This window comes from Hemicordylus capensis, chromosome 5 (assembly GCF_027244095.1).
Source record: "Hemicordylus capensis ecotype Gifberg chromosome 5, rHemCap1.1.pri, whole genome shotgun sequence".
NCBI lineage: Eukaryota > Metazoa > Chordata > Lepidosauria > Squamata > Cordylidae > Hemicordylus > Hemicordylus capensis.
In genome coordinates this window covers 70538209-70563258 of record NC_069661.1, presented here as the reverse complement: position 1 = coordinate 70563258, position 25050 = coordinate 70538209, and the positions used below count along the sequence as shown (strand labels likewise).

General features: G+C 41.2%; 1 protein-coding gene across 5 annotated transcripts in view; it reads left to right on the top strand.

Annotated features, from left to right (window-relative positions):
* The window catches only part of FSTL5 (follistatin like 5), a 563532-nt gene that overhangs the window by 492018 nt on the left and 46464 nt on the right, over positions 1-25050 (top strand). For all 5 annotated transcript variants that reach the window (XM_053256999.1, XM_053256997.1, XM_053256998.1 and 2 more), the window contains 2 exons: positions 249-367; positions 17523-17672. In XM_053256999.1, coding sequence (XP_053112974.1) covers positions 249-367; positions 17523-17672 — 269 coding nt within the window. The remainder of the gene's footprint in view (positions 1-248; positions 368-17522; positions 17673-25050) is intronic.

The following is a 25050-nucleotide window of genomic DNA, read 5'->3' as shown; positions in this document are numbered from 1 at the left end:
CATGTGTTTCTAGATTAGTATTCCCGAAGCCACTGAGTTTCTCATGGGGACTATAATATGAATACTAAATCACATTGCAGTTTCATTTTAAGTCTTTAATTTAAAAAAAAAATCCATAGGATTCATTCTATTAATCTCATACAGCTTAACAAATTGGCCTCTGGCCAAAAATAATCAAGGGTTTTGTTCCAGAACCTTTTTTCCTGATGGCTTAATTTTGTCTTTTTAAATATGTTTTTGTTCCTAAGGTCTGGGAATTGGTAATATGTTCTATGTGTTTTATGAAGATGGAATCAAAGTGATACAACCAGTAGAGTGTGAATTCCAGAGACATATTAAGCCTAGTGAAAAGCTCCTTGGATTTCAGGCAAGTATTCTTATTCATTTAGTTACAGTTCTTCTGCAGTGCTTGACTCTGCTAAAGGCTGAAAATTCTCTTTGAAAATCATATTTGTTACATCTTGAGGAAGCAGTTCGATTATTTATTTATTTATTTATTTAACATATTTCTATCCTGCCCAAAACTTGCATCTCTGGGCAGTTTACAATTAAAACCATTTAAGCATTAAAATAATTAACATTAAAACCATTTAAAACCCAACATTAAAAGTATTTAAACTATAAATCTAATTAAAAGCCTGGGTGAATAAATATGTCTTCAGTGCTGGTGGCAACCACAGACGATCCTCTCCAGACTATCTTAATGGGCAGTGGGGCTCATGGTGAAGAAGACGTTATCTCAAATACTCAGGGCCTAAGCTGTTTAGGGTTTTATAGGTTATAACAAGCACCTTGTATTTTGCCTGGAAACTTATTGGCAGCCAGTGTAGCTCTTTCAACACAGGAGTAATTTGGTCTCTCCTAGATGACCCAGAGACCAACCTGGCTGCCGCATTCTGAACTAACTGCAGTTTCTGGACTAGGGACAAAGGCAGCCCCACATAGAGCACATTGCAGTAGTCCAACCTGGAGGTTACCAGCATATGTACCACCATTCTGAGGTTGTTCATCTCAAGAAATGGACACAGCTGGTGTATCAGCCAAAGTTGTTATAAAGCACTTATGGCCACCGCCTCAACCTGGGACACCAGGGAGAGGTTCGGATCCAGAAGGACTCTCAGACTTCATACCCATTCCTCCCGGAGAAGTGTGACCCCATCCAGAACCGACAGATCAAAATTGTCTCCCGAGTTCCAACCCCACAATATAGTTGCCTCCATCTTACCTGGATTCAGCCTCAGTTTGTTATCCTCATCCAGCCCATTATCACCTCCACGCAGGCATTTAGGGAGGTTAGGCAGGCATTTAGGGAGAGCCAGCATGGTGTAGTGGTTAGAGTGCTGGACTAGGACCAGGGAGACCCTAGTTCAAATCCCCATTCAGCCATGATACTTGCTGGGTGATTCTGGGCCAGTTACTTCTCTCTCAGCCCAACCTACCTCACAAGGTTGTTGTGAGGAGGAACCTAAGTATGTAATACACTGCTCTGGGCTCTTCGGAGGAAAAGTGGGATATAAATGTAAAATAATAATAATAATAATAATAATAATAATAATAATAATAATAGCAGCAACAACATTGATAATAAAATTCAGCCATCCCAGGTCCTTGGGAAGGACTCGATGTCTGGATAAAACAAACCAGTCAATAACACCTGTCTGACAAAAAATAATAATAATGCCTTTTCCCGATGATGTTGACATGGAGAAATAGATTTGGTTGTCATCAGCATATTGATAACACCATGCACCAAATCTCCTGATGATCTCTGCCAGCGGTTTCATGTAGATGTTACACAACATCGGAGACAATATGGAGCCCTGAAGGTCACCATATGAAAGTTACGATTTTGAAGAACAACAGTCTCCAAGAGACACCATTTGGAATCTCCCCATGAGGTAGGAGCAGTAGCACTGCAAAGCAATGCCTCCCACCCTCAGATGTTCCAGAAGGATATTATGGTCAATAGTAGAAGGCCGCCAAGAGATCCAAAAGGACCAACACAGTCACACTCCCTGTGTCAATTCCCAATTGGAGATCATCCATTAGGCCAACCAAGGCAGTCTCCACCTCATAGCCCACCCGAAAGCCAGTTTAAAATGGGTCTAGGTAATCAGTTTCCTCCATGACCACCTGGAGCTGGGAGGCCACCACCCTCTCAATCAGCTTGCCCAGCTTGCCCAGCCATGGAAAGTTGGAGACAGGCCTGTAGTTGCTTATCAAAGACAGGCTTCTCTAGAAGCGATCTAATGATTGCCTCCTTAAGACAAGGAGACATCCTGGCCTCCCTTAGAGAAACCATTTATATACTGCGTTTCAACCCAAGTTAACAAAGTGGTTTACATAGATATAAATAAATAAAATAAAATTGCTCCCTGTCCCCCAAAGGGCTCACAGTCTAAAATGACAAATATATTTTGTTTGTTTGTTTCCCTGTCAGTGGATCTCAGTTCTATGAGGAAGACCATATCTAGGGGTTTAAACATCACAAAAAGTTAAATCCAGATCCAGTATTTCTAGTAGCCCTACTGAAATCTGTAATTTCACTGGATCTGTACTAGACCAGGAAATATTGCTGCTTTTCACAAACTGTCATATAAAAAAGCTAATGCAGTTTTGGACGGCGTTGACATAGGTGTAATGTCCAGATCACGAGAATCAATAGTACCACTCTGTTGCATTGGTCAGAACTGACGTGTGATACTGCGCCTCGCTCTAGACATCCTAAGAAGTATATTGATGAAATGGAAGAGGTTCAGATGAGGACAGCAAAGATGTTAAAGGATTTGGAAACCAAGTCCTATGATGAAAGATCATAGAAGAGAGGAGAAGAAACATGTCATTTCTTGCTCCTGAGTACAGGACCAGAACCAGTGGGTTGAAATTACAAGGAAAGAGATGTAGGCTAAATATTTCCTAGTGATAAGAACTGTTTGATAGTAGAACAATCTGCCTTCCTCTGAGGATAACACATGTTTTCTACCCTAAGCAGGGGTTTGAATTAGGAGCCTTCAAAAGTCCATTCCAACACTAAAATTCTATGATGATACGATATGTATTGACTCAACAAGGGCCTCTGTTGTGGATGGACACTCTGCTCTGACTTTGTATACAGTTGGACTCCAATTATATGACAGACCTACTGCTACTGTGTTACCTTCTCTTGTAGCCCCACTGAACTGATCTCTCTGTGTGTACATAGATACTTACCTGAGTACATGTGCCAATTTCATGAAGCTGATGAAGCAACCCTAGTCCATGAAACCTGATACACAGTGGCCAACGTCCCCACTAACTGTGCAGCCATGCACTAGAAACAAGCACTCCTGCAGCAGACCACTTCCTTCGTTCCACAGAGCTGATTGTGGGGGAGGGGACCATTTCCATCGATCTCTTCTTTTCCTGTAAGTGCGCAACAAGCCCCCAGGGACATAAGTTTGGGTGGTGCAGGGCACTTCTGGGGCAAGGAGAGATCAATGAACCCCACCCCCACTCCCCTGCACAATTAGGTCTCCAAAGATAAGGAAGTGGTCTGCTTCAGGGAAACTTCTTCCCAGCGTGCAGCCATATAGTTACTGAAAATGTTGGCCAATAGCTTTGTTCATCTTTAGGAGTCTGCTGGACTCTTGATCTGCAACAGACGAATTCAGCTACCCCTCTATAATTTACTCGACATTGCCTATAGTATAGCATTCAGACAAGAAGACTTCTTTGTTACCTATATTCTTACCTTGGAGTTAATCTGTCACCCTTACATAATTAATCAATTTACAAGCACACACACACACACACACTTTACCACTATACCATTCAGATCAAAATAAAGCTATGCAGCTGGATTTGCTTTTGTATAGATAATTGTTAAAAGAAGACATGTGTATGTATGTGTGTGTGTGTGTGTGTATACAGAGAGAGAGAGAGAGAGAGAGAGAGAGAGAGAGAGAGTACTCAGCAGCAAGATAAATTTTTACTGTGCATAATTATGCTCTCTGTAGCTAATCAAGCTTTGATTTGTGCTACTTACCTAAAATTAGTTCAGTACAGCTAAAAATAAGTTAAAGACCTTTTTTTCTTATGGGTGACTAATTTAAAACCTGATTATTTACCAAGTATCTGAAAGTTTTACAGGCTGAAAGTGAAAATGAGAACAGCTCAAAATTTAAAATGAACATATGTAGCTTTTAAGAATTAATGATGAGTTAAATGATGAATAGGTAAGACACATACATTCAATGTAAAGTGTATTTTGTTTCTTTTATGTCCCAGATTTTTTTTTTGCAGGGCGGGGGGAGACGCTCTCTGATAGCAAATATGGGAGAGAAAGACTCCATTCGTGAAACAAATCACCATAATGGTGTTTGCTAAAGTCTCGCAGAGAAGGTTGTTTCTGCTACTTTGTTTTGGCCTGTGGAAAATCCTCTACCTACTTAAATTCCAGCCAATGTCTGTGAAAGGTTCTGTGTATCTTGATGCATCTGTGTTTCATTGATGATCATATTATTTTGTGCTTTTTAAAATATAAACTGTCATCCTCACACATGTGGCTTTCATTTATGAGAATGAAAATGGGTTAGCACCAAGTTGGAAGCAGTATAAAATCCTAACTAAATGACAGAATTCACATTGAAATTAATAAGACAATTTGGTTGTGACTAACTTGTCCTATTAACTTCAGTGGGATTCTATCAAGTAATTCAGTCAGAATGCCAACCAGTGAGAATATGCTGTATTTACCTGTAAGAAAGAGAAGGGGTTTCCCCCAAGTAGTTTAACTTGAAAATCAGAATTCACTTTAAATTCATGTACAAGTTTACACAAACATTTTTGTTATTTTAATGTGGTGTCCAGAAAGCTGAGAGAATGGGGGGGATGTTAACACCAGATTTTAACCTCAAGATGTTAACACCATTGTAAGTAAGTTCCATCCTCACTAGTGGAACTTACCATTCCACCACCATTCTGAAAAATCAAGCAGCAGTGGTGGTGGTGTCCAGAAAGGGCAGCACCATGTGGGGGAAGAGAAGTGCTGGCATATGCTGTGCCTATGTTGTCATCAGTGGGTGTTCTCATGGGGATGTCTTTATGGGACTGAAGGACAGCACCTCTTGGGGCATCACAGATGCCAACACCACTACTGTTGGATGCAAGCAAACTCTGGCCTTGCTACTGCAATGTCCACCACTGTTTTGCAAAATCGAGCAGTGAAAGCAACATCCAGAAAGCCTAGGCCAGCTCATTGAGGAAGAACAAAAGCAGTGCCAGGCTGCATGCAATCAGAGTCTGCCGGCCACAAAGTCTGGCACTGTCCCTAAAGCTAGTGTGGAGCTGTCTTGAATTCAGGACCCTCTTCCTTTTGGGTAAATACAGGGAGTTGCCTTAAATTCAGAGTCATCGTTCTTTAGAGTAAATACAGTACTAATATATCACTCCTGTTCACAGAAGAGTGAGTCTTAAGAAGTTTTACTGGCAGATTGGGAGTAGTCACAGAATGTTTGGGCAAGATTCATAACTCTCTGGTTTCTTAGGTTGATGCAATGGCCAAGGGTGCTTTCTATCAGCTTTGGTTGATACATCAGCTACACCCATTTCTGGGGGTGAATGACCTTAAAGAAGTCGTACATATGCTGTTTACCTCCAGGCGAGACTACTGTAATGCATTCTATGTGGGGCTGAATTTGTATGTAGTCTGGAAACTACAACTGGTGCATAATGTGGCCGCCATAATGGTCTCTGGGACAACCTGAAGAGACCATATTGCAGGGAAATTACTTAACTTGTATAAATGATTACACAGGAAGCTTACTTTAACTGAGAAACAAGTGTTTGATATTTATTACTAATTAAACATAGGCTAAGAAAACAACAAACAGACCAGCAGTCTCTTATGCAGAGAGAGGGATAATCTCTCTGTTTCAGTTTAGGACAGCAAGTAAGGAGCAGAAAGGCAGACAGGCAGACAAACAAACACAGTGACTCCACATCCAACCCAGTACACAGACACGTTCAAGTGTATACAAGCATGCCCCACACAAAGAACTGAGACAATGTTCATGGCAAAATACCAACAGACTACAACATACCAATTTTAAAAGAACTACACAGGCTGCTGATATGTTTCCAAGTGAAAAACAAAGTGATTGTTATGACCTATAAAGCCCTTAATGGTAGGGATGTGCAAAAAATTTCGGACACAGAACGATCTGTGCCCGAAACGAACAATTTCGGGTGATTCGGGGCCGAACCGAATCACCCCCGATGTCCCCCGATATTTTTCGGGCATGAGCCGAATCACCCGAATTTCGGGCACAAAAAATTCGGGTGATTCGGTTCACGGTTGATTTTTGGTGAATTTTTAAAGTTTTAGTGACTTTGGGGCAGTTTGGGGGCATAGCATGGGATCTGGGCAAAAGTAGTGGGGTGGGGTGGTAGTGCCTAATGGGTGCAGACTACCACCCCAATTTCAGGGGGATTGGGCAAAGGGCTGATTTTTGGTAAATTTCTGAAAATTTCATGTCTTTGGGGCAGATTGGGGCAGATTGGGGCAGAATAGTGGGGTGGGGTGGTAGTGCCTAATGGGTGGAGGCTACCACCCCAATTTCAGGGGGTTTGGACAAAGGGCTGATTTTTTGAGAATTTTTGAAGTTTTAGTGACTTTGGGGCAGTTTGGGGGCAGAAAGTGGATCTGCCCCAAAAGAGTGGGGTGGGGTGGTAGTGCCTAATGGGTGGAGGCTACCACCCCAATTTCAGGGGGATTGGGCAGAGGGCTGATTTATTGAGAATTTTTGAAGTTTGGGTGTCTTTGGGGCAGATTGGGGGCAGAAAGTGGATCTGCCCCAAAGGAGTGGGGTGGGCTGGTAGATAGTGCCTAATGGCTGGAAGCTACCACCCATCCCCAATTTAAGAGTGATTGGGCAGAGGGGTGAATTATGGTGAATTTATTTGTATGAGGTTTGTCTTCATAAGGTGAAGTGTGCTAAATTGATTACTTCCTCATATTATTCATAGTAAAGGAAAGTGTGAAAAAGTGAAAGTGGGGTCATGAGAGTTGTTTAATTGAAAAATAGCTCATTTGCTATGATAGAATGAGAATTCACAACTCAGAAGTTTTTTTCTGAGGTGCGAATTCTCATTCTATCATAGCAAATGAGCTATTTTTCAATTAAACAACTCTCATGACCCCACTTTCACTTTTTCACACTTTCCTTTACTATGAATAATATGAGGAAGTAATCAATTTAGCACACTTCACCTTATGAAGACAAACCTCATACAAATAAATTCACCATAATTCACCCCTCTGCCCAATCACTCTTAAATTGGGGATGGGTGGTAGCCTCCAGCCATTAGGCACTATCTACCAGCCCACCCCACTCCTTTGGGGCAGATCCACTTTCTGCCCCCAATCTGCCCCAAAGACACCCAAACTTCAAAAATTCTCAAAAAATTAGCCCTCTGCCCAATCCCCCTGAAATTGGGGAGGTAGCCTCCACCCATTAGGCACTACCACCCCACCCCACTCTTTTGGGGCAGATCCACTTTCTGCCCCCAAACTGCCCCAAAGTCACTAAAACTTCAAAAATTCTCAAAAAATCAGCCCTTTGTCCAAACCCCTGAAATTGGGGTGGTAGCCTCCACCCATTAGGCACTACCACCCCACCCCACTATTCTGCCCCAGCCCCCACTTTCTGCCCCAATCTGCCCCAATCTGCCCCAAAGACATGAAATTTTCAGAAATTTACCAAAAATCAGCCCTTTGCCCAATCCCCCTGAAATTGGGGTGGTAGTCTGCACCCATTAGGCACTACCACCCCACCCCACTACTTTTGCCCAGATCCCATGCTATGCCCCCAAACTGCCCCAAAGTCACTAAAACTTTAAAAATTCACCAAAAATCAGGATTTTGCCCAATCCCCCTGAAATTGGGGTGGTAGACTCTACCCATTGGGCACTACCACCCCACCCCAAAATCTTGCCCCTTGGCCCCTTTTTACCCCCCCGAATCAATTCGGATTCGGATTCGGATTAAATCTGAATCCGAACCGAATCAAGGGTGATTCGGGTGACCCAGATTCGGGCACAAAACAGAACAGGGGTGATTCGGTTCGGGTCCGAGCCGAATCACCCGAAATCCCGAATTGCACACCCCTACTTAATGGTTGGGATGCACAGTACTTAAGAGAGCACCTCCTTTGTCATGAAACCTGCCACCTATTAAGATCATCTGGGAAATTCCTGTTATGGTTGTCACCGACTCATCTGATGGCAACTTGGGACTGGACCTTTTCTGTGGCTTCCCCAGGGCTTTGGAATACACTCCCTGCCAACAGAGATGGGCAAAATACTCAGAAAAGTTATTTTAGATACCAAATGCCTGAGAAAACATATTTTACACACAAAATACTTGGTATTTTGTATACCAATAAAAATACAAAATAGTATTTTAAAATACATCATACAATGCCTGAAAAAAAGAAACAATTTTGAGATGATTGTTAGTTATCCAAACTTGTTTCTGTCCTTGTTTAGGGAGGAGGTAATTTCTAATTAAACTTCCCACCCTCTCACACTAAATTACAGGCACAGGCATTGCCTCAGAGTTGGGGAGGAGGGAAGTATATTCACTCCACTCCTTCGCCTATCAGCAGGAGCAAAGGTCCATGCTCCTCTCCAGGAGTTCACTAGACCAACAAACCCACCCCTGCTGATCGTCTCATCTTTGGCTGCCCCTGCCTTAAATAAAGCCCTACTGTCTCAATTTCCTTTAAGCAATACAAGTTTTTCAAAAATTAAATAACTCAGGTTGTGCCTCCTGGGACTGTGAATCAGCCCAGCAAAGGAAAACAACCGTTGTTCAGGACCACTTGATGTTAGACTAGATGGGCCATGGGCCTGATCTAGCAGGGCTACTCTTATGTTCTTACTAGACATTAAGCCCGTCACATTAACGGGCGCTAGAAGAGTTGTGTAGAGAACAGTCTTTCTTCAAGGGCAAGGGACATGGACCTCCTTGTGCTTGTTGACTCAGGTTTAATGGGTTGCTACGCGGACCTACGACGCAGAGATGGTAACTACACGCGCACGCAGTTGTGTGCCTAGTTTCCATTGGTGAGTCCGCGCGTGCCACGCATGCGCAGAACACCTGCAAGAGACACAGACGCAGGTTTGCCTCAGGTGTAATGGGTTGCTACGCGGACCTATGACGCAGAGACGGAAACTACGCGCGCTCGCAGTTGTGTGCGTAGTTTCCGTTGCTGCGTCCGCGTGCGCCACACATGCACAGAACACCTGCAAGAGACATGGACGCAGGTACCTTAGGGTTTTATTATATAGGATGGTTTAACAACAACCAAGGTAAATAATCTTACTTTCCAGCTGGTCTTGGTAAAAAATAGCCTGAAACTTAAAACCGCATCTCCCAATCCATATTAGTGTTACTTCATTTATTCCACACCAAATCTCTTACTAAAAATACCAAATGCAGACTTAAATGCTGCAAATGATGTAGCCAACATGTTGTGTTAATCTTTACATTATGACCAATGGCTAAAGCAATAAAACTGTACTGTAAAAATGTAATTTTCTTGCATCAGGGCTCTGCTTGCAATTACTGACAAGGGTTTTCATATGGGGCAACTTCAGGGCTAATTTGCATGACCATTTTGTCACTTCATGACTGAGACTGACTTGAAACCTGTGTATCTGAATGAACTGAAGCCTGCAACTCTGTAACTATAAGGGTAGCAATGTTATCATGCAGTTAGCTTCACAATGAACTCAGCCATAAGAATTGGTAAGGCAGACACTTAACCATGAGATGCACTTCCCCGAGTTGTCCTGCATTTTTAGAATTAACTCCTCATTTCCCCACTTTTAATTCTTCTCTCATGCAGCTGTACTAGCTGTGACTCTAGTACTTCAAGCCCACGGCAAGGGAAACATATTTTTCTACCCACTGCTTTGAATATTACACACCTTCAGGCAACTATGTCGTGTTGCTTAAAAACAACCCCTTCTCAATAGGAGGAGGAAAGTATTTTCCTGGCTCCTTGAATTATACATTAGTGTAATACATGTATTTCTGATGCATTAGACTGACTCTTGAGCAGAAATTTCAAACTGTTTCTGAGTTAGGTATCAACTACTACACAGTACTTGGTGTTTTGAAGTGGAAAATGTTGGTCTCCTCAGATACAAGTACAAAGAGGCTTCCACGCTTTCACTGCCCCATGCTGTATAGAGCCCTGCATTCTTTCAACTTTAGTTTATCCAGATGTTTATAGCATCTCTTGCTCTCAAGTTATTTAACTCAGCTATTAAGAACATTGGGTTAAATCAAGGAACCATGAACAAAGAGAAAATAACTCCTAGAACAGCTCTGCAAACACTTGAACAAGAGTTCACAAGATTCTATGATGACGATATATGGAATTCACTAGCATGAGGTATAAAAATAGTCATTCCATGTCTGAAGATGCCTTCAGGATGCAAAAGTGCAACTTTGGATCCAAGTCATTGACTCTGATTTAAGAAGCAAACACTGGCCAATATCCAGACTAAGGAAGCATCTATATGCAGTAAATACACAACACACTATGGGGGAGGGATGATTTTGGTGTATTTCCCTTCTTTCTGAAGTCCCCTGTGACTCCCAAAAATGTGTCCCTATCGACTGCATCTGTGGGAGCATCTGTCACCACCTCCCATACTCTGCCGTCCTCTTCCCCAAATGGCTTAGGACTGATGTACCTGGGAGAGTGTATTCCTCAATATGATCCCTACTCAGAGGCGTATCTAGGGAAAATAGCACCTAGGGCAAGCAATGAAATTGTTCCCCCTGTCCAAACATCTGACACTCATCTTTCAGATAACTTTACTATAATATCAGCTCAAAAATACAAGTCAAGCTCATTAATCTTTTAATATTTCAAAAACTATTTAGCAGTGGGCGTAGCAAGACAAAAAATGCTGGGAAACTACATATTTCAGTATGCTGGGGCTCATGAAATACCCAAATACTATGTGGAGGTGTACTTGGAAAACTAAACAGAAGTGCCTGTCTAATTCTCTATTATGCATTGTAGCATCACGATTACATAAGTTTTAAACATAAATGGAGAATTTGGCTTTTCCCAGATACTCTGAAAATAATTAAAGAATATGCAGAGTAAACTGTGTCACAGCTTGGAATATATTCTAGTATTTCAGAAAGACAGTTAAATGAGAGAAAGAGAGCAAGAAACTCCCAGTGGGCCTTAAAACTAAGGATTTCACACTGATTCAAAGACAAACTCACCATTAAGAGCCATATTATTAAGACATCACATTTAACTAACTTGTCACAAGAAGCAAAGTAAGAGCAAATGAATACAATCCTAGTTCATAAGCTTCAGCTATTCACAAGCCCTGATTCTCTGTACATAGTGTCAAACTGAATATGTGTACAGTGACTTATATTAAATTAATTTTTGTTTACCTGTAGGCCCTTCGGGGGGCTTCCTAAAGGTTGGGGGGTCTGCAAAGGTTCCCCCTCCCCTCACCAGCCTCTTAATTCACTGCTGCAGCATGTCCCGGGCTGATTTTCAGATCTGTTTGGGCCTGCAAAGATCGGCGTGGTGGCCATTTTGGAGGCTGCCACGCATGCTCAAATGGCCTCTGTGAGGCCTGGCAAGGCCTCAGGCCTCACAGGGACCATCTGAGTATGTGCGGTGGCCAGTTTGTTTTCAGTGGCCATTTAATTTTTTTTTTAATTTTAGAAAATGGTGCCCCTTTCAAGTGCCCTGCCTGCCCTACCCTAGATATGCCCCCTACTACACATTAAGGTCCCCAGGATATGTCCGTCTCCAGCTGCTGCCAGCTTGCCTGGCAGCAACTTGGGAACAAGCCTTCTCTGTAGCTGCTCCTGGGCTCTGGAACGAGCTCTCTATGGATATTAGAGGCTTAAGAGCTTTAGCAGCCTTTAAAAGAGCACTAAAAACATATCTTTTTAGCCTGGTTTTTAGTGAGAAATGATTTTAAACTAGTTTAAATTTTATTTGTTTTTAATGAATTATTTATTTTGTTTTATATATTTATATTTGTGAACAACCTAGATCCATCTGCGTGAGGTGGTATAAAAATCCAACAAATAAATAAAATACTAAAAGTAAGCCTTTTTTCCAGTAGCAAAAATTTGCAAAAGGCTTTTCCCCAGAGGCAAAAAGGTACATGATCAAGGACGGCACCTGCTGCCATCTCTTCAGTCCCCTTCCCCAATATAAGGCTGTTGGGTTTTTTGCCAAAGGGAAAATGGGAGCATTGAGAGGGGAGCTGTGGCCAAATTGGGTATTTTCTAGTGCTAATCAAATTCTCAGTTTGAGCATTGGAAATAGTGCTAAGTACTTTTGGATGAGTTTGGGTTTAACCACATTTAATATTACTTATTATTTCCTTATTATTAATTTTAAAATTTTATACATCACTTCTTAAGACTATCCCTCTTCCTCTGAATTTGACTCCTTGGTGTCTGAGTGAACCTTGACCATGTGGTGAAGGCAAGGCATCAGAGTCCCTCTTTGCTCATGTAATGGTGCTCTTCATCTTCAAGCCCAACTTTGGAGAACTTTGCTAACCAAAACTAGTTATGGTAGCTGCTTAAATCATGGGGGGTGGGCGGGGGGAGGAAGTAGCAGAACAGACCAACTTTTCATGTCCTTTCCAAAAAAAAAAAAAAAAAGTCAACAGCCTATCCCCTAATGGAATGTTGACTTTACATTCATTTCCACCTGTGCAGAACTTTTGCTGAACTGAAACAGAAGGATTCGTTTTTATTTATTTATTTATTTATTTATTTATTTTATTTATTTATTTATTTATTTATTTATTTAATACTCTTTTATACCACCCAAAACCTGTGTCACTGGGCAGTTTACAAAACCATACAAATACAAATAAAAATTAACATGTTGAAACATTATAATGTTAAACTATTAAAAACTGGAAATCTAATTCAAAGCCTGGGTGAACAGGCATTTGGCATTTGCAGTGAACAAACTGCTGGATTTGCACATGGGAAAATTTAGTTTCAGTCCTTACTCAGCTCTGAAGCTTACTGTGTAGAGTTTCCAGTTCTCCCATCCTAAACTACCTACTGCTCTTTTGAGATTAACTACCTAGTCTCAGTAGCTGCAGCAGCATATCTCATGAGTGGGATGTATTAGTACAACCACTCCTGCTCTGAAAAGCTGCTGAATCTTTTGTGAGAATACTTTTCCAATATTATACTGCTCATGCAAGTAGTCTAATCATATGGACATGAACAAGTTAATTCATAAAATAAAAATTGTCTTATGAAGTAAAAATACCATTTTAATATCAGTTTTAGTGTTTGGATAAAGCCAAAGGCATGCCATCTACTGTAGCTGAATTTGGCAAATTAATTTTCTGTAGATCTTGTTCAATCTCTGAAGCAATTGTCTAAATGAACTAAATATTTTGCTTTGTTCCATATTCTGGTTTGAATTAGATGAATCTCTCTCTGTTTAAGAAAGTGTTAAAAAGCAATTTAATAAATTAACATTTTTATTGGATATTATCAGATGTTCATCTTATAAAGAAAGTAAATTGAAAGAAGGTGTATCAATCACCTTTTAATTAAAAAAAGAGAAATAGTTCCTATTTTTAAGAGAAAACCATTTATCCCATTATCTGACCACTAGGGAAATTTTAATGGACCCTTGCATTGAAGACCACGGTAAAGAATAAGCTGTAAAGCTCAATCTTATCAGATTTTAAAATAAACCCTTTTTTGAACAGAAAAGACTTCATTCTACATTCCATTGCCATCTATTAAACTATTTTTGTCACAAGCTACCGGCAGATTAATGGAGTTTGGTAAGTGGAAAAAAAGTGAGGAGGAAAATCTTGCTGGGAGCAGAAGTATAATATGGCTAAGCTTAAATTAGTAGGGGATGTGCTACAGTTAAAAATCTGGTGTGTATAACATGTATATGTGAACAGAAAACTATGTGGGCTTAGCAGAATATGCAGAGATATGCAAGAAATGGAAATGCAGGATCCTATGCCTGCAATGCTGTCTTTTAATATTTGGCCCAGCTTGAAGCAACAATGACCTGAATATCTTCAAGGACTGTTTAATGGCTGAGTGCAGTCATGGGCACCCCCCTCATTTTTATTGATTGATTCATTAATTTATATTAACGTTTTTCCAAATAATGCTAAAATTAAAATCCCTTGGCTATTTCTGAGGTTTTGTTAGTCAGAAAGCTTAGGGAACAAAAATGAACTGCGTGTAAGAAATGCTGCCCTTCTGCTCTTGCACCCCAAAGCAAAAACCGGATGCTTCAGAAACAGGAGGAGATAACAACATGTGGTAGGGAGAGACCAGAACATTCTGATTGCAGGCTCATTCTGAATAGGAAATGAAGGTTTTTAAGATTACTGGGGATCATGGCACTTGTGGTTTCCTTCACCTGCCAAACTGAATACGTGTCCCATCATTTGGCCTCAGTAATTTTCAGGTTACTGGAGCTGACCTGCTTTAGTGCAATGGTGTAACTATAACCAAACAGGGGTGGGGAAGACAAATGACCTTCAGCCCATGAGAAAGGACAGCCTCACCTCTACAGGCTGGGAAACAGCCCACTCTTTGCTCTTCCTCCCTGCCTCCCTTACTCAGTGGAAAGCTGCTGGCTCTTGATCAGAGTGTGGGAAGTGTGTGATGTTATTTGCAGAAGAGCAAGAGAAAGGACATGCCAAGCATGTTTAGGTTTTTTTTACCATGCCCATATAGTTCCTTCTGCAGCAAAGACACAGGGGGAGGAGGAAGAAAAAGAAGGCAGAGGGTCCAAGGAGTCCATTTTCACTTCTCGTCCCAAAGTCCACTTCAACTTTGCTACATCTCTTCTTTAGTTGTTGTTAGAAATGAACAAGAAGTTATAAAAATTACAATTTTGAATTCAATGCAAATACAATTCTTCAGGAACTTTTCCACACTTGACTTTTAGCTCGCATCTCCTTCAGAATGGAGTGGGTATGGTCACATTTTGGCCAGATATACCCCGAAGTCCCTGCAAGCTATCTTGGAGCACTTCATACAAGTAGGGGGTTTTTCACTACATGTTAGAATGTAGCCCGATTCACAGGCGAAGCCACCATTGTTCAAATGGGTTCAAGGAACCCGGGCCATCAATGGAAAGGGCTGCCAAAGCCCACAAGGCTCTGGAAGAGCCCTGAGCGAACTCCCCCACCTACACTGGGGCTCCAGAGAGCCCCGACTGAGCTCTCCCCTGCCCTTTTCTGGCAGCATTTGCTGCCTGACAGCCTTTATTTCCCTTTCTCTCCTTCCAGCGAGGGAGAGAAAGGGAAATAGTTGTTGTCAAGCAGCAAGTGCTGACAGAAATTCCAAATCCGCTTTAGTCTGTCCCAGCCACACCACATCACTATCCCACAGAGCGCTGAGTGGACGAGTGAGACTGTAACCTGTGCCAGGCCACCAAGAATGACTTCTGCTTTAGGAGACAACGGGGGGAATGGGGAAAGAAATATGTGGGATAGGTATATGATAAGTTGCGTGTTGAAATGTTTCTACTAATGCACATTTGCATAAATATAGATGCATGTGTGCACAATTATGCATGATGACAGCCTTGTTGTTGTTGTTGTTGTTGTTGTTTTTGCTAATGTTTGTCAACCTAGAGGGAACCTTTTTCTTATATTCCACAATAGTATAGTGTTGATTGAAAGTCTTATCTTCCTTTGAGAGCAGCAAGTAATGATTTGATTGCTAATCTTCTTTAAGAGCAAACATATTCTAACCAAGCCTTAGAAATTGATTTCTGTTTGACTTTGACATGTGAGGATTCAGACTGTGCCTACAATGTGTACCGAAGCAAAACCATCAAACACTGGCACCACAAAATGCTGGAATAAAGTGTATCTTGTGTCTCTTAAGAATATGCTGTTTATCTGTGCCATGCATTCCCTCTGCATGGCACAGATACTCCCACCCCACTGTCTTCATATCAAAGAAGCCTCAATGAAGGGAAACAAGGTATTTTGCTTAAAAGCTCATCAGTGCCTGCTGCGTATTCCTCACTTGAAGTCATCATCCTCTGACACTCCATAAGCATTGCTACAGCAGCCTGCTATGATGTGTCAAACAGAAGATATTAGGTCAGGAAAAAGCATCAGACATATTATAAAATCTTGTTTTGATGAGCTGTCCCTAGTAATAAGATAAAGAGAAAACTTGGCATATGTGACACACTTCTGAGCCAAACCAGAGTTTCAAAATTAGAGCTTAAAGACTCTTCAAGCTGCTTTGAGGTGTTACTGTGTTTGGCATAATATTGGTTTAGTAGTGCTAGTAAATTTAATTTGTATTAACTGATAAACAGCATACGGTATGCCATTCGTTCATGCATACTAGCAGGTCAATTGTCTGGCCATTGTTGTGGCCATTAACTATGAAAAGACTTTATAGCCTGTACATGAATAGTTGAGAGTCTGGGGGTCCACTGCCTTGGGGGCCCCCCAGAGGCATGTCACATGACTGACTCCCCCAGCCATGCACCCGCCCGGGCTTCCTTCAGTTGTATTCATCCTCCGAAATTGATGTGGGTCTTAAGACCTGGAGCTACCAGAACAGTATGTCTTTCTCTAGTACCATTAAATGACTTAGTCATTAGTTGTGACCTAACTTTAGCCTGTAACAGTTTTAGCGTGACAGGAATATAGTGGGTCCCTCTGGAGCTATAAAACACTTGGGCAGCCGAAGCTGACTTAGAAGTGGATTGGCAGATGTAATTATAATGGGCTTTCCGCTTCTCCGAGGACTGAAAAATTACACCCAAGTATTTGAATACCCTGACTTGTTCTATCAATTGCTGATCTATCTTCCATGTATATACTTTCAGGCATTTCATAAAAGCAAGTATTTCTATCTTCTCATAATTAATTACCAATGCCTCCTCCTTGCAATACACCGCTAAAGCATGAAGCAACCACCTCAGGCCTACAGGGGTCAAAGACAGTAACAACATCATTCACATATAAAAGAATTGAAATATGCCTATTTGACCATTTGGGTGGGAAAAAAGATTGATTATTCAACCGACAGACTAATAAATTAATATAGAGATTGAAAAGTGATGGTGCTAAAATACAACCCTGTCTAGCCCCCTTAGAGATGGGGATCTCTCATAGCTGATCACATATATTATACCAAATAATAACTTGAAGAATAACTTCCAGGGAGAAGGTGTTCTGTAGATCTGGAAATCATAGAATGGTCTTGGATGAAGTTGGACTAGCTATTTGGCATGGTTACTTCTTAACACAGCTGAAAAGTGGCTTTCCCCCCTGGATGTCATTTTCCTGATGAAAATGAAAGTGTGTTCATTTTCTTGGGCATCCTAGTCATGCAGAAACATGGCACAGTTATTAGAAACATTCTTTAGAATGATTGTTTTCTAAAGTAATTTACATTCTTTTCCCTTTCCCCCCCCCCCCCATCTGAATTCTAGGATGAAGTTTGTCCTAAAGCTGAGGGGGATGAAGTCCAGCGGTGTGTCTGGGCATATGCTGCTAACGTAAAAGACAAGTTCATCTATGTAACTCAACCCACCTTGGATAGAGTGCTGATTGTTGATATACAGTCCCAAAAAGTTGTGCAGGTAAATTTTTCTTTCCAGGTGTGGCACTCCCTTTTCCTCCTTTTATTATCTAAATAAGGTACAATGTGGTGACAATGATGACTAGAAAACAATCTGTTTCCTAATATGACAACAAGCCATGATTTAAGGAGTATGTCTGCACACAAAGTAAAAAGTAGTTGAGTGCAAAATGTGTCTAAATAATTTCCCTGGTATATTGTACCAACCATAGAAGCTATTCACACACACAGCAAAAACTGGGCTAAGGGAGCCCAGCCGGGTTTCTGCTGCGTGTGTGAACTGGCAAGAGCCGTGAGGCTCCCGGTGGCATCGCAGCAGCTAGCCCTCTTAGGTAGTCCTCTGCTTAACCTGAGTATGGGTGTGAGCTCGCCCCAAAATGCGTTACAGGATCATGTATCTGCCACGGCTGCTTGCAGCCTCAGTGGACAACTTGTGGGGGGGGATCCTAGAAATGCACTGTGCACTCGCGCTGTGTATTACTGCAGCTCCAGGGGGTGGGGCACCCTGCGGTGGCACTCCCTTTTGCCCAAACTTGGGAGTGGCCAAGCAAGCATCTGGAGAGCCGGAGAGAAGCCGCCACTCATCTGTGCCGCTGATCTGCCTGCCCGGAGCCCTGTCCATGATCATCTCCGGAAAGGTAAGCACTTTCAGGCTTCCTCCCTGCAAAAGAGGGTGGCCCTTCCCACCTCATTGTGGGAAGAGCTTCATGGTATATCTGGGATTTTAAAAGGAAAAATTAAAGAGAGCCAAGTCCTTCAGTAGTGATTAACAAAGATAGCCAGAAGCTATAACTCTGCTAACTGAGCAAAGAGACACCTGTTAAAGTGGTGATTCTCTTATATTTAGGATGGGGAGAGCAACTGGCCCTATCCACCCTCAGTACAACATCCCTCTAGTGGCTGTTGCTGGTGTTTACCTTATGTTTCTTTTTTGATTGTGAGCCATCTTATATGTGTGTTTGTTTTTCTATGTAAACTACATGGAGAACTTTGGTTGAAGAGTGGTATATAAATATCCATAGTAGTATAAACTGATACTGAGCAGCTGAATATTGGGAAAGTTGGCCTATTCTGTGACTCTCTAGAGCACTGTGGAACAGTTATGTGATCCTCTAGAGGTTTTCACTGTCATGTTTATGTGGAGGAGCTTGAGTGGTGAAACCATTTTTTGAAGGGGGGGAAACTTTTTTTCACTGCTGCCCATCATTCATGGTGGCAACCACCAGCTAGGGCCACCATTTGTTTCTCAGAAAGGTCCTTGTAATTACAGCATGCTATATAATGTTGTAGTATCACTCAAAAGGAGTTTTTATTGGGGGTGGGGAATAGCATCCAACAGCCTCCATAGCACTGCTGAGGGTAAGTTTGTACCTTTATTCTGAAGTCCCCCCAACCCTCAAATGTTCACCCACCTTTTGTACATGCACATAGGGCAATGAAAGATAAGAGACAATTTCTTTGGTCCCAAAACTAAATTATTTGTAACATTTTATGTAATCTTTTACATTGGAAGCCATCTCTGTTTAGAATGCTCTTAAATGTCCATTCACTAAAAGCAAAATAATTCAGTCCATACACCCCCTCTGACTTTTAATTTCCTTCTAAAGCACTTGCTATTAAATATTAGGATGCAGAAGGCAGGGTCTACATTGTTTTTTGATTTGTCATGTAAACCAGCATGAATAAACACAATTTCATGATGGAATACAGGTTGAGTATCCCTTATCCAGACATCCGAAATCCGGAATGCTCCAAAATCCAGACACCCCACCGTAACAAAAACAAATGCCTCTGCTCACTCGCTCGCAGATTCCCAATTTTGCTGCTTTTAAACATTCAGTCAAAACTTACTTATTTCACAAGGTTGTTAGCGATGGGGTTTTGTCTGTAATTCTAGTTGTGGCTCTGTTTTTATTGTGAAGCTTTTAAATATTTTTGATGCTCTCACTTTGGCACTAGAGGGAAAAAGGAAAGCCCCCCTCCTCCACTTCCTGCTCAGTTTGGCGGCTGCTCTGTTGGCGTCTGTTTTGGCACTCTAGATCCCATGCCCAAGATAACTCATCATGCAAATATTCCAAAATCCGGAAAAATCTGAAATCCGGAACACTTCTGGTCCCAAGCAGTCTGAATAAGGGATACTCAACCTGTACTATATTAATACTAGATATTTTTCACATGACAACTGATATATATGTGCTGCAGCAGCAGCCACAGCTGCTTCTATTACTAACATTACTACTACTACTGCTATACCACCACTACTGCTACTACTTATATACCACTTTTCAATACCAATGTTCTCAAAGCGGTTTACAGAGAAAAATAAGAATATGGTTTCCATGGGTGTTTTTCTTTCCGTTTCATTTAGGTCCCAGGCCCATACACACTGTATGTACTGGGAAAACATACATCTCCATAACCCATCAATGCAGGCAGCCATGCAGCAGTCATAGAAGTGTTATTGCCCTTTGGGTGGGTGGGGGGGAGTGCTAGATATTGGGGGGGGGGGGGCTGAGCCTAGATTAACTGGATCACAGGTAGTACCTGTAAACCACTATGCACATCTTCCAGTATTTCATGCCACTTTCCTAATATAAAAGAGGATCCTTGTCACAGATTTATGAGATTTATGAGTCCAAGTGGAACCACTGAGTCAAGACCTACATATGCTTATATATTTCATTTTAAAGATATTTATCCCAGCTTCCTGGAAACTCCAAGTGGCAGTTAATCTCTGCCTTCGGGAGCAAGAATATAGAAATATATGGCACTTGGATATATGAATGCATATGGTAAAGAGAAAGATTGTGCAAAGCTCATTTGAACATTGCAGTAAAATATGCTTAAAACAAATACAAAGTACAGTAATATAAATATTTTTAAAGATACAGAAAATGACACAGCAAAATAATGGTATAATAACAGCCCTGCTGGATCAGGCCCAAGGCCCATCCAGTCCAGCATCCTGTGTCACACAATGGCCCCACCAGATGGTGAAGAAGGCCAGGGTTAAGAGGTGAGGGCATGCCTTCTCTCCTGCTGTTACTCCCCTGCAACTGGTATTTAGAGTCATCTTGCCTCTTAGTCTGGAGGTGGCCTATAGCTCAGACTAGTAGCCATTGATAGACATATCCTCCATTAATTTGGCTAAGCCCATTTTAAAGCCATCCAGGCTGGTGGCTGTAACCACATCTTCTAGCAGAGTTTCATAGGTTAATTATGTGTTGTATAAAAAAAGTACTTTTTTCGGCCCTAAATTTCTTGGCAATAAGTTTCATGAGATGACCCCTGGTTCTAGAGAGGGAGAAAAAATTCTCCCAAAAGCTCTCTCCTGGTCATTCACTTACAGATCAGACCCCATTAGCGTATATGTGAATTTGGGTGGAGTTTTTTGCCCCAATATACATAACTTTACACTTGCTAACATGGAACTGTAATGTGCCACCACTGTCTCTACCATGCAATGAGACCTCTCAGCTCTGCTTTTTTGCTGCTCCTGCATGTGGAACATGTAGCATTTCTGAGAATATTACCTTGGGGGTCCTGGACTTCAACATGCTACCTAGCAGCCTAAAATTTGTTTCTGGGACCTCCCAACTACATTTCCCAACATTGTTGGTGCCGTTGTGCACCACGACAGCTGACTCCTCCTCAGCACTGCCTAACAGCCTATTTTCACACCAGGTGATATCCGCAACCTTCACAGCAGGCAGACAAGTTACCGAGCAGTCTGCATGCAGGTCACAGACCAATCTCTCTACCCCCAATGATCAAATCACCTACTGCTAGGAGCACACACACACCCATGTATATCCTGTGGAAGAGGATATGGGCTCATCATCCAAGTAAGAGGTCCCTTCTAAGGGAGCATTTTCTTCTTCCTTGGAATGATGTCCCCCTTCCCCAAGACCTCTATTCTCCACTCCCAGGCTGATGGCTTGTCTACTGTCATGGAGAATAGAGGTCTTGGGAGTGAGATGCCTCTATCACATCCCTGAACGTCTTATCCATATACCTCTCTGACTCTCTGAGCTTCTCCAGATCAGCTACCTTGGCTTCGAGGGAGCAAATTTCTTCCCAGGAGCTTCTTGCACCAAGCACATACCCACGACTTCTGCCCATCAAGCAGATAGTAATAGATGCAGCACTCTATGCAAATGTATTGGGAAGTGTCCCCTGCTTTTCTGGCTTTCTGCCTTCATGACTAGTTTTGTTGGCTATTTAGAGTGTGTGGAGTTTGTTTGAAAGTTAGGGCTTAGCTGAAGTTGTCAGCTATTGCCTGATGCAATTCTCAAAGAACTCAAGAAACCAGTCATCTTGTGAAACAAGAAACAAGTTAACACAAGAAACTAGTCATCTAGTTTCACTACGGATAAGTATGTAAATTTCTGTAGTTTGCATATACATACATACACATACAGGCATATGCAAACATTTATTTATTTGCATTTATATCCTGCCATATAACCCATGGTCTCAGAGTGGTTTATAACAATTAAAACACATTAACATTTAAAAATTCTAAAACATTAATCTACAAAAACCAACCATACTATTAAAATAACATAGCACAAGAAAACATCCCTACTTTGAGACAAAGGCCAGAGTAAAGAGATGTATCTTTACAACCTATATTACAACTAATTCATTTACTTTTAAAATAAATAATTATTTCTAAAGGACAAATCATTTATTTAATTCCAGATTTCTATTGTGTATCCACAGCAAACAGTTCCAGTCTTTCAAACTAATGGACTATGAAAACTAGTCTAGGTTTTAGATTTGATTGTGAAAAAGGTCAACCAATCACACTCAGACAAAGATTGTCACATTCTCTGAAGATCAAAAGCATGTCAGCCCTGTGTTTCAAAACACAAAGAGCTAACTTAGAATTCATTTTGGAACAAGAACTCTCTAAAATATAAATGTAACTTTTCTTCAAGCAGCTGTGCTTCCAGTTCATGAATAGGCATTATACAGTTTCTAAAAATTCTGCTGTCACCTTCATAAAAAGAAACCAAATTTAAAACTGATAGAAAATGTCAGGCACTGCTACTATTAAAAATTTAAACATCACCAATATTTTCCGTGCTATAAAAATTCTTTATAACATCACAGATGCTAGCATATAACAAATGCTTATGTGCCAATATACATTGGACTTTAAATAACTCTTAATGTGACAGATTTAAAAAAGCAATAAGTTTAATTTATTATAAAGTAATCCTAGACCCTTCCTGCAATAGCATTCAATGCAATACAAGCAAAAGATTCTGTATATCTTGAATTTTAAAATTGTAGATTCGGAAAGAGTTGAAGGAGTCTGAATTTATCAAAGGTAACATAATAATTAATAACAGTTATTCTTTTATTTGTCACATTTGTATGCTTTCTCGCTTTATCCTTATACAAACCCACTTAGTTCAGTTAAGCCTTATTTGAACCACTTTGAGAACTTTTGTTGAAAAGTGATATGTAAATCTTTAGAAAAGATTAAGTAGTATGTTAAGTTAAAAGATAATGGGCAGCTTCACACAATACATTGAAGTGGCAGCTTGACCAAAGTGCTGGTTCCTAGAGCATGCATACGAGCCTGACTTCCAGTGTTGAGAAAGACATGCAGACAATGGGCGTGTTCTGCAAATCTATATTCATGCCGACATTGGGCGAGTTGTGCAAATCTACTTTACAGATCTTGAGTTTGTAACCACAGGTAGAATAGGATATGCCGACATTGGCAGGTTTACACCCAATGACAGCATGCCCTTCCTGGCTCCAGAGGTTGGGTGTGTGCTCCAGGGATCAGTGGTCCAGCTGAGCTGCCCACTCTTATGTGTGAAGCTGGCAATGGATTGCACAAGGACACCCTGAAGCTATTCGCATGTATGTATGTATGTATGTATGTATGTATGTATGTATTTGATTTATAGACCGCCCTTCCAAAAACAGCACACCAAAAAGTAAGCTAAAGAAGCCCAGCCCAGTTTTCTTTCTCTCACTTTCTCTCTCTCTCTGTGCTGTCAGGAGCTGTGCAGCTCCTAGCAGTGGCAAGCCAGCTTAGGGTGCCCACTGTTATCCCGGGATTGCCGTGCGGCTTTGCACAACACCGAAACATTTAGTAGCCTCCCAACCAGCATCGGGAGGCTCTGCATAATGCACCTTGCACTTGTGCAATGCATTATGGAAGCTCCAGGGACCTCCCAGCCCCCAAACCTCCCTGCTCCCTCTCTGCTCCTGGCAGGAGCTGGCAACTGTCTGGGCCACCCAGCAACATGGATGGGATCGTCTGCGCAGGAAGTAAGCTTTTTGCAGCTTCTTCCCCTTGCCCCATCTGAGCCCATTTCTCCAGTTGTGAGAATGGGCTCCATGTGAGTTTCATGGCTGAGTTGAATCCACTTTTTTCCTGCTCAGATCCAGCACTCTACTCCCCCTCACTAGAAGAGGAGCAACACTGGAGATGATTATAACACTGGAGATGATTATTTATGAGAATCACATTTATAATATAATTGGCACAATGGGGCTTCTGTGCTATGTGGGTCAACATTGGGAGATGTTGTTTTGAAGCCTTGCACCAAGAGGAGAGTGAGTGATCAACATTACAATGCTCACTTAGGTTTATCAGTCTTCCAAAACCTTTTAACTATCCTCTCATAGGCACACTCAAGATAACTGGAAAGTGATTAAAAAGGCAAATGTCAGTTTAATAGGGTTTGGAAGATCACATTATCCAAAAAGCTAACCCTTCAAAACAGGTTAGCTAGAGGAGTAACAAAACAAGACAAGTTTTTGGAAATATAGTTTCCATTTATTGAATATGTCAATAAGGGATGGTCTGTTTGTAACCCTCCATCTACTCAAATCAAATTTTGGAATGCTGTTCTTTCTTGACTTTTGTTTTCAGTTGTCTCCTATCAAGTTGTGCCTGCATGCTCAGCAACCAACAATCTCTTCTTAACACTGGATTTGCGTATAACATAAAATGGCTCTTAATTTCTGGCTTATATTTGTGTTTTTATTGTTTGTTCTTTTCCATTGCTGCACAGTTTTTACACATGTGCTGTATTTATCGAAAATAAAATAATTTTAAAAAAACAGAGGCAAATGACAGTGCATATTGAAGGATGAAGGATTCTGATAATTGTGAGTGTGGCTTTTATGACATAGTATCAGTCTAATTAGTCTAAAGTTCATTGAACTCTTCTGCTTCTGTTAGCAGGTAATGGAAATCCTGCACAGCCTTTCCAGGTCCTTGTCTGGACTTTTTTTAATTAGAAGTTTGTCATCATAAGTGATATTGTTTAGCAAAATGCCATACATTTTGCCAGAGAATACCAAGAATTGCCAGGAAATACTAATAAAAACAGAAGCAAAAGTTT